The 16,876-nt window shown below is 38.9% G+C and overlaps 2 protein-coding genes across 5 annotated transcripts in view; one reads left to right on the top strand and one right to left on the bottom strand.

Moving 5' to 3' along the window:
- Positions 1–501: 501 nt before the first annotated feature.
- Positions 502–10,062, top strand: LOC125014656 (cadherin-related family member 5-like). 3 transcript variants are annotated; one of them, XM_047595904.1, is made up of 16 exons: positions 502–641; positions 2,065–2,240; positions 2,344–2,400; positions 2,841–2,930; positions 3,036–3,125; positions 3,267–3,368; positions 3,470–3,652; positions 3,840–3,930; positions 4,031–4,128; positions 4,723–4,920; positions 5,144–5,254; positions 5,335–5,401; positions 5,823–6,293; positions 6,688–6,857; positions 7,708–8,306; positions 9,566–10,062. In XM_047595904.1, exons 1-15 carry the CDS (start codon positions 554–556, stop codon positions 8,257–8,259), a joined length of 2,544 nt encoding a protein of 847 aa, XP_047451860.1. In that variant the 5' UTR covers positions 502–553; the 3' UTR covers positions 8,260–8,306; positions 9,566–10,062. The 3 variants fall into 3 exon arrangements, with proteins under 3 accessions (XP_047451860.1, XP_047451859.1, XP_047451861.1); XM_047595903.1 differs by lacking the exon at positions 9,566–10,062 and having other exon boundaries at positions 7,708–9,302; XM_047595905.1 differs by lacking the exons at positions 5,823–6,293; positions 9,566–10,062 and having other exon boundaries at positions 7,708–9,302.
- LOC125014657 (GRAM domain-containing protein 4-like) overlaps positions 10,024–16,876 on the bottom strand; it is a 20,461-nt gene continuing 13,608 nt past the window's right edge. For both annotated transcript variants that reach the window (XM_047595908.1, XM_047595906.1), the window contains exons 15-19: positions 16,046–16,193; positions 15,656–15,749; positions 15,183–15,273; positions 14,674–14,742; positions 10,024–12,367 (exon numbers count right to left, since the gene is read on the bottom strand). In XM_047595908.1, the coding sequence (XP_047451864.1) occupies positions 12,266–12,367; positions 14,674–14,742; positions 15,183–15,273; positions 15,656–15,749; positions 16,046–16,193 (504 nt within the window). In that variant the 3' untranslated portion in view covers positions 10,024–12,265. The remainder of the gene's footprint in view (positions 12,368–14,673; positions 14,743–15,182; positions 15,274–15,655; positions 15,750–16,045; positions 16,194–16,876) is intronic.

Below are 16,876 nucleotides of genomic sequence, written 5' to 3'. Positions count from 1 at the left end.
CTTGCAAACTGTTGGCTAGGTGGTTTGTGTACAACGTGCAGAGTTGCCATATCGGAGAGCGCTTAGAGTCAGTATCAGTGTGTTGGAATTAGTCAAATGGAATGAGTGGTTTACTAGACATATATCAGATTATGAATATTGTCAGCATTAATGTCAGACAGATAACAGATTTTATTGATCCCACAAGGGAAATTGTTGTGTTACACCAGCAGAACACAATAGCATACACAATACACACCGAATCAAAAAAGTAAAAAGAGGCCTTAAATGCCGCCAACCCCACCTATATTGGGGGAAGGATCATTGGGATCCTGCTCATTTGACAACATTACATGTCATAAAATAGTTAATATACCCATTAATTCACTTTTACATATGTGTAAACGGTCAAATAAAAGACAATTATAGAAAAGGACCTTGTGACTACCCAGCAAACAGGCGTGCGTGTTAGGTTTTTATGATGGGTAAAAGTCCACTGCTGCCATAAAGGCCAGCAGATAAGCAGAGAACAGTGGACGGACAAGGATCATTTCGGGTCTAGACGGATGAAGACATGGACGGATTTAATTCACACTTAACTGTGAGCACAGTCTTCAGTTGGACACTTCTGATTATGTTTCAAACTTCCGTCGTGGCCCAGAGTAAGTACTGATTTCTGTTGCTTCACCTGTGATTATCTAGCTTTCTTTAGTTTGCTGTCGCCAGCTCAGTAAAAGTGTTTAATTGGTGTAGGTGGTGTTCCAACGTCTCATATTATGTAGATTTATATAAATATTGTGAAAGTGGGGGATAAAGACAAAATAAAGACAGGAAAAGTGCCAGTGAGGGAGTTTGACATGGAAGCAGCACAATGGAAAATATGTTTGTGGAGGATGGGAAGTTGAGGGGTGGAGACATGACTGTGTTCACCTCAACTACAGAGAGAAGCTTGATTAAAAGACACAGACGTGTAGTACAAAGTTAGCAGTGTTAGAAGCATTAAAGTGTTTAAGCCTTTAATGTGAGGATCTTTTTTATCTGCTTTATATCTGCTGAATTGGCCAACTCTAAGCACAGCACTGTGCTGGATACGTTCCCCCTTTAGTGATCTTATAAATGAAATCATAGGCAATATAATTTGGCTTTTTTATTTATTTTTTTTTTTTTGTAAAGAATCTCTGTAATGTCAAAGTAAAAAAAAAGGTGTCAATCAATTCAAATACATAATGAAAAATAAGTGATTGCATTAGGTCCGTTGAATTCTAAACCTGAATAAAGGTCCATATTCATAGCTACTGACTGAGTAGTCTGAAAAAGGTGAGAGACGATGGCAGTAAGGAATTAAATGAAAGACAACAATGATAGCTTCAGATGCATTTAGCTGAACCACCCTCCGCACTTTGGTGAATTATGTAATTTGTATATCCTGGGTGGATATACAAGTTACATTACATAACACAGAGGTTAGAATTATACGATTGGGTGTGCACAGTAAAAGTACAGTTACAAATCTTAAATGTGTTTTTTTCTCCATAAATTCACATATAAATCATCAAAATTGCCCCAGGCTATTTGTCAGTACACAGCATCTTTCCCTCCTGTCCGAACATTCTTTCCTTATTGTTGTCCCCTGTGACTGGGCATGGAGTTTCCATTCTGTTGTAGAGTTGTTGGAATCATGGTGAAAGAGATTTGTCGGCTCAGTTTAAAGCAGGGGTGTCAAACTCATTTTAGTTCGGGGGCCACATTCAACCCAATAGGATATCAAACAGGCCGGACTAGTAACACAGCAGCATAATCACCTATAAATAAACGACAACTTTTTCCTTTCGTTTTAGTGCAAAGAAGAACACGTAATGAGGTTTATAATTATGTTTATCAGTTCATTCATCCGACCTAGCCACTACAGCACCAGATTACATAATATATAGTATGTATATATAAGCATACAGTTGATTAAGATAATATTAATACCTCTTCACTTTTTCCAAACTTAGTTAGTTGTAAATACAAGAAGAAAACTGGCCTTTTGTTCTGTCACGGACTGTCTTTTCAATCATAAGAGCTGTGGTTTTCTCCCTACAGTCTGTACTGTTGATTCACCTGTGCACATAACGGAAAACAACAGAGAGGGTGCAGTTGTGACTACAATCAATGCCCAGCCAGGGGTGACCATAGCATTTAGTGACACCATGCCGGCAGACAACCCATTTACTATCGATGGACTCCGACTGGTAGCTGCCCAGGCGTTGGATCACGAGGTATTGTCAATTGTACATGAAATAACCAAACAGATCCAAACCCAAATCACCATTTAGATCGCACAGTGAAATCTGCTAAACCTGAAGTTTGTTTTATTCACAGACAGAAACAGCACATGTGGTCACGATCACATGCACTGAGATGCCATCAGAGGCCAAGGTAAATTTACTTCCTACACTATGATTTATAAAATCTGCAAAATACTCATTTTATTTGTTGAGTGTTCACACTGAAATAAAACTGTCATACTCTCACATACTGTCAGTGAGTTGCTCACAAATATAGAAAATACACAATTTAGGTTGTATTTCCTTAAATCTTTTGAAGAGAGACTCTATAAGTTCTCTATAAGCTACAACAGTTCTGCTAGAGGTTGAACAGTTAGTTCCTGAAGCTCTTGTGTACACATTTGAAAAGGTTGGGCAGGGCAAGATCTAAGAAAGGAAGGAAGGAATTTTAAATGTTGTTCAAAGAGATTTTATGTGTCCGTTAAAAGGCTGGACAGTTGGTTGGAGTTTATACATGTTCTTGATACTTGCCTGTGGTGTTGATCCGCATTTTTAAGCAGGTTAAGTAATGAATTGTGTCTTTGTTTACAGCTGACACTAACCATCGTTGTGATTGTGGACAATGTGAATGATAACGAGCCCGTTTTTGCTGAGAATCCTTACCGTGTCAATGTCAATGAGGTAAGACTTGGATGAATACCTGACAGATAACAGAAAGTCTCATATTATTATTGTACCTGTCTTGAACTTTATCTTAAACATTGCATTTTGTTGTACCCATTTCAGATGTCTCCTGTAGGCACAACTGTGGGACGATTCTCTGCCACAGACTTAGACCAAAACCCTCAACTCCAGTACACATTGACATCTGAACCAGTGAGACATCCTGTTTAATGTTTAAATAAATCATCTAAGATTATGAACACTGGTTAAAGTTCTTGTAAACTGTAGAGGATGTGTTTAGCATTATGAACTTTTCATATTTCATATTTATCTATATTTATTTTATATCTGCAGAATTACTTTGCACTGAAGTCACCTACTATCCCTGAAGTCATTGTTAATGCAACCCTTGACTATGACAAAGTCAAAAATGTCCAACTTGTTTTGAGTGTTCGCGTGAGTAACACGATTCATTCTTCCAACTCATTGAAATAAAATCTGTCAGTCAGTTTCCTGGGTTTAGATTTGTTCTGTTTGGTTTTCTTTTTCCGGAAAAGGATGGACCACTTTCTCCAGGAGATACAACGTCATACACTGCCAGCACGACCATCTTGGTCACCATCATAGATGTGGACAACAGGCCACCGTGGTTCCAACCTTGCGACAAATATGATATTAATGGGGTTGTGATCTGCAAGAGTAGTGGCTACAATTCCGCGGTTGTCTTAAACGAACAAACGGTGGGTCACTTCTACTGATAGTGAGCTAAATGTAGACATGGAGAGTGGATCAACCATGTGTATCTGCTTTTGAATTGTAACAATATAATAACACAAGTCTGAGGCCTAACAGTCTCAAACTCCTCTTTTCACCACTCTGACTATTTTATGAGACGCATGAAAATATAAGAGTGCATTTTCCCTGCAGGTCGGACCGCTATCATTGAAACCAGGACCTCTATATGCCATCGATGGGGACCTCGGCATAAATGAGGAGATTATATATTCAATTATTAGTGGTAAGCAGCTTTGATTTGTTTTTTCAGTCAGATATCTGTAGGGATAAGTTGCAGGTTATCCACAGGTATCCCTAATTAGTCTAGCCCATATGTGTTTCAGGAAACGATGAAAATCTTTTTGAGATTAACTCAGCCTCTGGGAACATCACCATGCTGAAGCCGACTAATGTGCACGGGCCCATCACGCTGAATGTGCTGGTAAAGACAAAGCTTTCACATCATTCATCTGTAATTAACATTTAAGTAAATGTTTAGCTACACTAAATACGTCAAACAAAATCACATCTTTCAAATGTAATTCCATTTTTCAACATTAACATATTGACTTGTAAATCAAAAGGGTTACCTTGCAGCCCAGCTCCACCACTGACCCCAGGACAATGCCTACATTACTGCTGATCCACCCCTTGGCTGTGCTAAAATATTACATACTATACAGTGCTGCTTAAAACTATTTGAGTATTTGAGAAAGGTATTCACTCAGAATAGTCTCATATCTGCATAAAAATGACTGAGTCTCCTCATGTTCTGAATAATTTTTAGGCAGATATGTAGAAGTTTCTGAGGGGTACAGACACTTTTAAGTGGCACTGTATATGCATTGATCCCTCGTGGGAAATTCTTTCTCACTATTTAACCCATCCACTTGTACATACACAAAGAGCAGTAGGTGGAGTGCTTGAAGAGGTGCTTTGTCACCTCAACTGTTCTAGAGGAGATTCAAACCAGTCACCTTACAGACCTTTTTGTAATCCAGTCCAAATTTTCCTCTGGTATGTTGTTGTCTCACAGGCTGCTCAGAAGATAAATGCTTTTCAATTTGCCACCACCGCCATCACGATCAGTGTCCACGTACCAAGTGCCAACCCTCCAGAGTTTTCAAAGGCTCTGTACGAAGGCATCGCCAGCGTACCAGGTAATATGGTAATGGACCACACAGGCACGGCACTACAGTTCCTTGCCACAGATAAGGACTACATTGCTGCTGGGGTAAGACACTGACTTCATACCCTGTAAAAATCTTTAATTGAGTGAAAATAGTTTCAGGCTTGACTGAGGTAGATTCCCTAGATAACTGCAATGAAAAGTGATAAATCTTAGCATACACTAATTGTGCCAAAGCAAATACAATGAAAAACAGCCTATAAGTCCTATTAAATGAGCTGAAAGGGAGTCATTAACAGCTTCAACTTACATATGTGTTTTGAAACAGGGAATAAATCCAGACGTTGTTTACTCCATTGAGGGGAGCACTGATTTCATCTATTCTCACGGCTACTTATTCTTGACTAAGCCTCTTCCAGATGGCACAGTTTCTTTTAATGTAAGTTTACAAATTCACACAGTTAAAGTGATTGATTCCATTGTTTTACCAAGCACTCAAGTCTGTTTTTAAATTTACAGGTCTTGGCAGAAGACACGAAAAGCGGCGAAACAGCAACGACTCAGCTCTCAGTGAGGGTGGATTCAGGTGGTTAGAAAATCCTCACTGAGGGCACTTCCTACAATGTATTGCATGTCCAAATGCACAATTTGCATAGATAAAAGCTTGGCACTTGAAGTTAGGGTTAGATCTGATGCCTTTTCATTTCAATTGATTTTCAAGGAGCCCAAGAACATCTTTATGAATTAATTTGAAAATTCATGTGGCTCCCCAGAGGAACCACAGACTTGGTATAGCCTTGCCACTTGGGTTTCGTTATGCTTTTGAGGTTTGTCACACGTTTACTGTGACAGTTTCCTGTGGTTGGTGTGCTTTGATGCTCTACAATTAAACAATTAAAGTTCAAAAATCAAAGCAAAGATGTCATTTTGCCTCCAGTCCGACACACCTCTTAAGACCAGGGGACATGAGGTCAGACTGCTAAGCTTTGAAATGTGTCTCCTCCCAGGTTTCAACCCTACCACTTTGCCTCCGAGTACTACAGGCATTATATCCACAACGTCCGTGACGGGATCTACTACCACCACCACTGTGTCCCCTGGCGGCACCATCACAACTACCAAACCCAGTATACCCACTGGCGGTACCATCACAACTACCAAACCCAGTATACCCACTGGCGGCACCATCACAACTACCAAACCCAGTATACCCACTGGCGGTACCATCACAACTACCAAACCCAGTATACCCACTGGCGGCACCATCACAACTACCAAACCCAGTATACCCACGGGCGGCACCATCACAACTACCAAACCCAGTATACCCACTGGCGGCACCATCACAACTACCAAACCCAGTATACCCACTGGCGGCACCATCACAACTACCAAACCCAGTATACCCACTGGCGGCACCATCACAACTACCAAACCCAGTACACCCACTGGCGGCACCATCCCAACTACCGAGCCCAGTATGTCCACTGGAGACAGCGTTCACTTGTATTTCAAAATTAAGTTTGAAGTACAAGTGAAAGCAAAAACTATGACATTACATATACTCAAAAAAAAATTTATGGAAATTATAAAGAGCTAAGACTAGAATGGTCTATTTGTCGACATTAAAAGCGGCCAACCACAGAGCGTCATGCAGTGATACCAGATTTCAATAGACCTAGCTCAAACAATCTCAGCAGTCTGACAGTGTTTCATCGTTTGCCTGAAGACTTGAAGCAGCTGGCTACAACCAAACTATAGTCACAGTCATCAGTCGTTTGCTACATTTTTAGCAAAAGGATTTATTTCACATTTCCATCTATTTTAGGAGGTTTTGGTGACACCTGCATGTACTGATTTTTGTTCCTACAGACATCGTTCCAGCTGGTGGGTACAGCGGGGCAGACATGGCAGCGCTTGGGGCAACCTTGGGCATCCTGCTGTTTATCGCTCTGGTGGTTATTGGTGTGCTTGTCTGTAAAATGCGGAGGGGAATTTCAGACTGGAGGAAGATCTATGAAGCCAGCGTTTTCCGAAGCTCTGTAAGTTGTCACCCTGAGTTCAAAAGACTGTGTTCAGTAAAGGCAAAGGAGGCAAATAAAGGGAGTGGAGAAACTTTAACCCTCTAGATTCATCCCTCACCAAATTTGTGTCTTCTCGTCACGTTGCTCTAGGTATTTATTGGTCCACAAATATTGAAGTTTTGCCTGCAAAAAACAAAAATCTAATGAACACGGCAGGGTCCATGACCTTTTTACTCACAGCCGATATAAGAGTAATTATGCCTTTTGTTCCACTATTGGTTGGTTTCTGAGAAGAACTGAAATATTTATTGATCTTGAAGTTGAGAGTGGAAATTACTTTGCCTCATCGAATAGGTTTGTCTGTGGTGTATTCATGGGTGTTTAATTGTTGTTTTAATTGTGTTGGGTTGTTAGTTTTGATTCAGCTTTTAGTTCAAATCGGGTTAGTCCCTCAGTGTAGTTGCTTCAGTGTAGTTGACTTCAATACTCTTCTCCAGCAGCTTCATGTAGATGTTTAATACAGCAGTTGTTTAATTACATCATACTAGATCAGTAAAACTTTGGGCCAATTGTAGCATAGCAGTAGGTAGGTGGTATGGCAGAAGGTCCCTGGTCCCCAACCAAACCAGACTGTCTGTAAAAAATCAAAGGAATAAATGTCTATTCGAACTATAAAAGGGACCTGGTAATGGTTGTGTGAACATAAGGCTGTCAGTTAAGGAAATTTAGATCAGTTGTTGCCTGGACTCCTCTAGTGTAAGTCAGATGAATGCGAAGAGGGAATCACCTCTGGAGCTTGTAGTGGTCATTTGCAAGACTTAATATTCTTGCCTTTACATGTCTTGTCCCATCAATTCTCCTTCCACAGCTGGGTCAAGTTGGTCATAAGGAGGGCATCCAGTACACCAATGAGGCCTTCCAGAAAGACGAAGATGGAGGCAGCGTGAGTTCTGGTGGTCCAGATGGGGTACGCGCAATGACAAGCAGTGAGCCACCAAAATCATCATGGGACATCCCATCCAAAGACGCTGTCCTGAAGTCTTCTGAACGCCTGAACGCCATTTTGCCTGATGACACCAGTGAAGTGGGCTCAGACAAAGTCGAAAACGATAAGGAGGTGAAACCCATCCTGACCAAGGAGAGGCGTGTGGAGGAGGGTTACAAGTCAGTCTGGTTTAAGGAGGACATTGACCCCAATGCCAAAGAGGAAGTGGTCATCATCCCAGACAGCAGAGAGGATGACAGCGAGGAGGAAGATGAGGAACCATCAACCAGTGGCAGAGAGGATGACGAGGACAGCAACAGTCCAATAAAAACCCCCAAGCTCCTCTTCACTGATCTAGATCTGGACAGTGGACTTGGAGTGAAGATGGAGGATTCATCAGAAGAGTATGACGATGTATTGAACATTGATCTTTGAGAAGACCCTAAAGACAGGGACGTTGCAGGAACCACCCACAATAATAGGTAATGATAAATTATCAGCAGTCACACCTATAAAGGCATATCAGTCCATTACAGAGGACCAGTAACACAGAGGCAGGACTGAATACAACTTTTGAAAAGATTTAGAAAGTCAATTCTGAAGAATGATTTAATTTAGAAACACAGAAGCAGTGAAGTTTTAGATTTTAAGTAAACAAAACCTTATTCTTTATGTAAATATGTCATATGTAATAGGTTGTTCAGTATCGGTTATCGTCTCCAAGAAAGAATTGTCTACTGGTACGAAGTTTAATTATTAACGCTTGTTCAGTGCTACCAGATAAAACATCATGATGAATTAAACCAGCCTAGGGACACACAACATAATAAAAACATAAACACAATCATCTTCTGTATACAATAAAAGTATTAGTTCCAAAATTGTAAAACATTACAGAAACAGACAGAACTCTGAACCTCTGTGAATAACTGAATGACTTATCGTAAAGGTAAACGATTAACGTAAAGGTTTATTAGCAGTTGCACTGTAGAAACATGTTGTTGCACATGTTGTTGTGTGACTCAGATCAATGAAAAAAAAGGCTATACAATGATAAATCTTGAAACTGATTAACAAATCAGTTTGAAATGTTGTTTTCTAAGCATTTGTTTTAAAGACCAATTAGTAGTTGCTCATAATTGGAGTCCAATATCAGGTCAAACAGACATAACGTATTCAAATCTATTTTCGTATTTTCACACTTGAAATAACACTGACATGCTCTGAGCATTTCCAGTGGAGTATTTCTAGTGTAATCTAACTGAGCTCAAAGTCTTGGTCAAGCTGAAAAGTGCATAATATCATGTGCCATTTGATCCTGTTTCCATGCCTTGTAAAAGCAATTAATGAATTTACCACTGTTGTGCCTTGTGTGTAAATGTGCTTTGAGGATGCTGTTTATGGATCCTGCTGCTGTAAGTAGACTATTTTGCGTAATAAACACAGCTGGATGCAGCAAACGCACTATTTAAATTACATTTATTGAGTCTTGTTAATCTGCTTTGTTAAAGACTCTTCATTGCAGTAAAGTTTTATTTTATTTCAACGCATAGTTGAACTGAAGATCAGAGGAATGTAAAAGGCGTAGGCTAATTTGGAAGGGTCTGCATATGTCCTGTGTTAACATTCAGCTGTAGCATTACTATTTGATGTATAAGTCTTGTATGATTAAACTTTGGTACAGTGAAGTATAGAAATCTGGATATCATATGCTTAAAAAAGCTTTATCTGATCTACATAGGACCGGCTGAGTTTTCTCAGCACCCACCTTGATTCTGCTCAAGCTACTGCAGAGACAAAGCAGCCAGAGCTACATGAGTCCTCTGCAGAGATGTGAGACCATCTTAACAACACTTCATCAATAATGTAGAAAGATGTCACTGGCGTAAAGGCCATGGAGTTTATGGAGGGGCAGCAGAGAAATAATCACTGTTGAATATTGGCGATTCGCCAGTCAGAATGGAATATCCAAGAGAGCCGTGTTATAATTTTCGTTAAACAGCTTATTTATTTATTTATTTATTTAGTCCCCTCCCTGGGTTTTCTGACACTTTCAATATGCCTGTGGCTCCAAATTATCACTTCACCACTTCACAACCACGTTCGCGGGTGTTAATGTCAAGCCCTGTGCATCAAGATGGTGACACCAACAGGCTGAAGGGGGTACTGCACAGAAATGAAACCACATATTTAAGTACATTTGATTTTACTTAGATTTATTTAAAAAAGAAGAATCTACAGCACATTTTACCAACACACATAATACCATTATAAAACATGTTTGTACAATAACACCATGTTATAAAACCCTTAAATCCAAAACACACTACAGGTCGGCAGAGAAATGCTCACGAATATGACGTAAACATGAGAACAATGAAACCTGAGAAACTACAGACAAAAGGAGCTGAAGCAAAGGAGGATGTCAGCAAACACATAAAACCATTCAGAAAGAGGCAACATGGTGTGAGCAATTGGCACCAATGTTATAAAATAAGAACAGTCAAAAGTTTCTATGCAAAGAGAAAAAGAAGCTTTGAGTGATTTAGTGGAACTGTGCAGCTTCTGAGCAGTTTCCCAGAATATTTGTTCTGAAATTAGCTTAATTTATCTTAAGGATTGTGTGTTTATTTAGTGGGCAGTACTGTTGTTCAGAAACCATAGTAAATAATTTTATTCAAGAATATTTGATAAGACAGAAATATAACAAATGCTGCAGTGACCGACATATTCCTCTGAAGTTCACAAAGCAGTTATCGAATTTTTTTAAGGTCAGAGAAAAGCATATTATTTAGATCAATATTTAGTGTACTGACCTAAGTCTAAAGCTTTATTCATATTTTTTTTATACTGCTGACGCATTAATAGCAAAAAAAAAAGAAAAAAAAAAGAAAAATACAATTCTGTTTGAATTTGTGGTTTAATCTTATGTTGCTTCAGTCGATTAGTTTAGTTAGCCTATTAAGCTAAGTGAATGTTAAATTTGGGACAAAAAAAAGTCAGCATACATTACGCTTTGTTCTCAGCGCGTATTAATGACAGAAGACAACTGCACAAAAAGCATAAACTGATAAAACAAAACTTTTATAAGCATCTGTTTGGTCAGCTTGGTTCTTGTAGTTCTAACAGATGAGCTAACTTTTATGGTTTAAACTGAATTAAATAAATAACACAAATAGTTGTTAAACGTTCATATTGAATTACATACAATACAGAAGACTTCCATCACACAAAAATATCAATTGATTGTAAGGCTTAGTTGCAGTACAACACACAGTCAAATAATATCATTTTTACAGTTCCCTGAAGACATCAACGAGAATTAAACATGTTTATCTATGAACAGTGTAATATATACTGTATGTCGGTGGTAATGAAGGTCTTTGTCTGGTCTGCAGTGTTATTTATTTGTAGAAAAGAAACTGTGTATAAAAAAATGAATTTACAGTGTCAACTCCTTTCCTTCCTTTCTGATGTCAATATTTCAGTTTTGACCCGTACCAAGACATCCAAGTGATTAGATAAAAATAATTTAACATCTTTATTTTTATCTCATTTCATTAATAACAAGAAAGAAAGTAATATCATACCAGTTTACCAGACTTCCTTCTGAGATGTGTGGCTGCAGCATCAAACAATAATTCTTTCTGAATGTAATGAAGTGGTTGTCAAATCGTAAATAAAAAAAAAATAAAATCCAGCTATCTATTTCAGTTTCTCAGGGTGCAAGACCATATCTTTAAATGTCAAGTTCAATGTAATTTACAGTTAAAAAGCTAAAAATAATCAGGTTACACTATCATACAAAACAGAATTGTGCCTATTCATTCAATAGATGATTGTACTTTTTGATTGATAAGTGATTGAAAACATTCATCTATAATCAAAATCTTCTGCTAATGGAGAAACCATTTCACATTATGTAGTAAACCTCTCAGTGTAAGATCATGTGACACAGCAGCTGACTGGCCTTACTGGTAACAGCATCTGTCATGATAAAAAACAAAAAATGCCTCCCTTTACATCACCTAAACAATGCAGATGTTTAGACAGTAACTCGACAGTGATCTAAAAAGTGAAAATACACGTGGCTGGAAATGATCCAATCTTCTTTTTAAAACCAGATTTGTATTGATTGTGAGATAAAAAAAAATATCTAGTGAAGTGAGGCATGATATGCAGTGGTCTGCTGTGGGGGAGCTTTCAGAAAAAATGTTTAGAAACAGTGACTGGCTGATCCTAACATGAAATCAGTGATTTTGCTGATTAAAAAATTAACTCATTAAAAATCAATCATTAAAGTGACGAATAGTATCGACTGCTGGCTGACAGGGAAATCATGTAAGAACAGACCAGCGGCTGAAGAAGGGAGGCAGCAGCTTTAGAAGACATCAGCTTAACAGTCTGTTTGTGTTAAGGCTGCCATCCTGTGAAGGTGTAACTATGTTTCCGGGTTGGTGGCTGTGGTAACAATCTTCATGTACTGAGTGAAGATGGCCTCGAAGGCCTCGTCTCGGTGCATCATTGCACCGAACACCATCGGCTGCAACAAAACAGGGGAAAGTCAGATACAGCATCAGCAACCAGGAAGCTTTGCTCTCCACCCGGACACTTGGCTGCACTCATTTATATTTTCAGGTGAATGCTCTTTATCTTGGTATTTATGCTATGCTGCTATAAATAACTGATGTTGTGTGTCACACTCCACCAAAGTGATTATCATTACAAATGATAATATTCACAATATGAGTGAAAACCTGAACGTCTGAAGATCTTAAATTCATCTGTCACTGCTGCAGATCTCTAACCTGGGTTGATGAGAAAAAATAACTTTATTAATTTTATTTTTTTTTTTATCTGGCCCCAAATGTGTGGAACAGGTGGGTTGGAGACTCTAAGACCCTCTAGTGGTCATGATTTAGCAGTTATAAAGCAGCAGCAGCAGATCATGACTAGGTACCTGGTTAGACCATTTTTGAGTATATGTATATATATTATATTATTATATATATATTATCCAGTATTGGTGTGATATGGAAACCAAGCAATGAACTGCTGTTACAGGGGTCAGTCTCAAAACTCCTGCTAGGTAAAATTACTGTTTTTCTCAATGACGCCTTGCACTTTGAAGATATTTATTCAATGGCTACAGATTCCTGTTGCAAAAGTCTGTTTGGTGGGGAGGTAAAGTGGTGGTAATGTTCTAAAAATAGTGTGCACCAAAACTGATATTGATTTTTGGTTAAAATGCATTTTGCAGTTCATTGCTTCAAGTACATCTGTCTGTTCTCTGAACTGGTGGAGTGCCAGCTACCATCTGCTGTAGGTAATACACTGAGGATGGAAAAGTACCTACAACCCTTTTCAAAGATACTGATCTGTCCCTTTAAATGTGACTGTATATTTGTTTTGTTCTTTTTTCAGTGTGTTCTCAGAACTTTGGACTTATAAACCAAGAAGTTACAAGGTATATTACAAATCGCTCACTCTGTGTTATATAACATCGACTCCTGGCAACAGGACCCAAGACACATGATGAGAAAAGTTCAGACCATAGTAACAACTTCTCATTAAAAGGTCTTTGGGATACTGGACAGGAACATCTTAATATGCAGAATCGGTTCAAAGCATCACTGAAAATGGTTGAGGGCAACTGGTCGAAGATCCAAACTGATCTGAATGAGTTTTTAGTAACTTTTCTTTTAATAAAATGCAAACAGGAGAGCCTGGTCAATATACAGTATGAAGTAATAAAGCAAATTAAACCGAGTGTCATAATGCAGCTTTATGAATGACACAGTTGGTTTCTTCACCTTTTGCAGATTGGGTTTATGTTGTTGTGTTCCTGGTCTGGTGATTATGTGAATTTGTTGTTTTGAGTTTGAATTAAACCACATTCACAAAAAAATGGTACATACGCGATGTGGGGTTAACTGATGAAAATGTGATGCATTTAAATTTCAATGAACTGAATAATTACAAAATTATAATACTGGTAATACTTTAACTCATTAGAGTGACAAATCACTAGTATATAAATGTACACTGATATACTTATAAAATACTGAGTACCTTGAAAGTGCATTTCTCTGTTAATACACGTTATTCTACTACGTAGCATTTTGTATGGAATACTGTTAAATCTTAGACAGAAACCCTTTCTCTTTCATTACTGTAATATCCTAAAAAGGTATAACATTCTTGATCTAGACAGCTATCAAATCTTTATGTATATGTGTCATCTTCAAAGTTTTCAATGCTCTTGCCCCCCCACCACTGAATGAATTAATCCAGAGAAAAATCACTGAAGGAGGAAGAGCGAGAGCTCTAACTAGAGGTGACTGTAATGTACTGAGGTGTAAAACAAAATTTTCCAGTTTTATCAGTAAGAGGTACACATAGCTGGAACAAGTTACCACCACACATCCAGAACAGCGTCAACTACTTACTTTTTCAAAAAAAATCTCAAACATTGGTAAAAAACTAACCAGACATGTACTCACATATCCTAAAAGTTTTCTTAATCTGATGTATGCTCTCTGGATCCTTGGGTCATGTCTGTTCTGATACTGTCTGTCTGTGTCTGGTTCTGTAATTGTCTTTTGTATGAACATTGTTTTAAAGTCTGATGTGTAGCTGCCTTCGGACTACGGCCGAAAATTAGCATCTGTGCTAAGACTGGCGCATTTACACTGATGACTAACGCATCAATGTTGATTAATGTGCATTGTCCCAATTAAATAAACTAATAAATAAATAAAAACGAAAGAAAAGTTAGTAAAGCTACTTCTAGCTAGGCAAACCAAACTAACGTCTCTGGCTGGGTCTTGACCCTCACTGCACTCCTACCTTTTGAGTGGATGGTGTTGCTATGGAGATACCCATCCCAGATCCAGGCAGCACTGACAAAACTTTGTACTGTGAGGGAGAGAAAACTAAATTAAAATTAAAAGGAACAAATGAGCACCAGATACTGAGACAAGTTTAGAGGGTTAGTGAGTCCGAACAACAGAAAGCTGATATGTAACCATTGTTACACCATTAACTTCAACACTGTGGGGTAAGACTCGTGTGTCAAACACATAAAACAGCAGTAGCGAGGAGTAATCACAGAAGATTTTAACAATTTAAATGTGACATTAGAAGAGATTGTTGATCTGAATCTAAAAATGAAAGTGTTGATGCGTATTTTTTTCTGTGCACAGGTTTGACTCTATGAGACTCTCAAAGGTTCCAGTGGAGCTAAATTGCTTTAGACCATGGAAAATAAAAATCACACCATGTTTATTCATAAAAACTCACAACTCAACCACCGACGCTAAATGTTAACAACAAACCAGGCTGCAGCTGATACATACTTTCTGAATGTCAGTGATGTCCAGCAGCTTGATGACTTTGTTTCTCTTGGTGGATCCGGACCTGGAGCTGGAGCTCTCGAAGCACAGATAACTGGGCACACAGAGGACAGTCAGTTAACTCCTACTCATACGGACTAGAGCAGAGACCCCACACCTGGTACAGTGGACTGAACATACTCCTCGAAATATGTTGGAGGAAACTTTCCTAACTTAATTTTGCAATTAAGCCTTTAACAACGAAGTAGCAGATTTGTAGCTTAATCTAATTCACTCCCAGAGAAAATGGCACATTCAGGCCAACGTGTATATTTTATAATAAAAACTAGGTGAATCAGCTCTGCCAATGATAATACTTCAAATGGAACAGGGGGAGATTGAGTCCTTAGTAAAAAATAAGCACATAAGCAATATTAAAAGACAGTCAACCAGCCACAGGCCAGTTTGTGTCTGTTCGCTCTGACCAGCGGACTTACTTCTCGGTGACGTAGAGGACTCCATTGCGGATGTAGTCTGTTGGTGTCTTTCTGTCTCTGTTGATGAGGCAGCAGCGCCAGCCGTTCTCACACACTGAAACAATTACACAGTGATCAGAACACATCTGGTCAGACAGGAGCTGACATCAGCTACAGAAGGTCAGATATAATAACAATAAATCACCCTAAATCAAACACACTGGAGCCTTCATTATCTAGAACTTAATAGTAGAATGGGAGGTAGAACCTATTACAACTCATGCAGTTATGTGCTACCAATTGTCTTCAGGCAATTAACTGAATATAAAACTATCTAGTTTCACCATTCTTTAGTTTTAACTCTGAACGCAATGGATTCTATCTCTACAGTTTCAACAGCTCCTGTCTCACCTGTCAGAGGTCGCTCACTCTCTGGCAGGCTGAACACCTCGTGGAAAGCTCCTCTCTTGGTGCTGTAGTATCGTCCACCATCCTCATCGCGGCTGACACCCACAGGAGCTGCTGCAGTGACGCTGCTTCTGCCCCCCGATGCAGGAACCTGAGCCGAGGGACAAATTAGGGGGGGAGTACTGAATAATTTATACCGTGTAGCGCCTTAAGTCCTACTGGACACTGATGTGACCGTGACAGCCACAATAAGTGAAAACAGCTTATTTACGAGATAAGAGGAAACAAGTTATTTACACAACTTGTAAATGACTTGTCATGAATATGACATGTGTAGGGCTGCACAATTTACCAGATTTTAATCATGATCAAGATTTTGGCTGCCACTATTAAATGAATCTGATTGTTGGCGATATTTACATTTAAAACACTGCATATCTAATCAAGTAGTTTTTCAACCAGTAGTCAGCCAACCACCAGGGGGCGAACGCATGGTTCAGGCTTCATTATGCTGCCTGAATAACAAATGAGTGCATGTTGAAGCGGCAGCCTCAAGTTACCTGAGCAAGTCACGACAGACTTGTTTTGGATATAGGCTGAGAGACGTTAAACAATAAGTCACATGCAGAGAGTGCAGTGAGTTGTGTGTGCCCCGCAGGGTAACACAACTAATCTGTTCAATCATCTATAAACAACATCACACTCCGAACTACGAGGAATGTGTGTATGCCAAAGCTGACGCTGCTTTACTAAAAATGTATTTTTCATTATTAAGCGTTTATCCTAATTTAAAGTTTCGTTTCGCACTGAAAACTGTTCGAATATTGTTTGTTT

This window comes from Mugil cephalus, chromosome 10, assembly GCF_022458985.1.
Source record: "Mugil cephalus isolate CIBA_MC_2020 chromosome 10, CIBA_Mcephalus_1.1, whole genome shotgun sequence".
Taxonomy (NCBI): Eukaryota; Metazoa; Chordata; class Actinopteri; order Mugiliformes; family Mugilidae; genus Mugil; species Mugil cephalus.
Note: the sequence above shows the minus strand (reverse complement) of the source record. Positions and strands in the feature narration are given on the sequence as shown.

Excerpts from the sequence above, each read along its gene's own strand:
- LOC125014656 (XM_047595904.1), top strand. The coding sequence starts at position 554 with ATGGACGGATTTAATTCACACTTAACTGTGAGCACAGTCTTCAGTTGG. Across the intron at positions 3,369-3,469 it reads AACTTGTTTTGAGTGTTCGC|GATGGACCACTTTCTCCAGG; the intron begins GTGAGTAACACG and ends TTTCCGGAAAAG. Across the intron at positions 6,294-6,687 it reads CATCCCAACTACCGAGCCCA|ACATCGTTCCAGCTGGTGGG; the intron begins GTATGTCCACTG and ends TTGTTCCTACAG.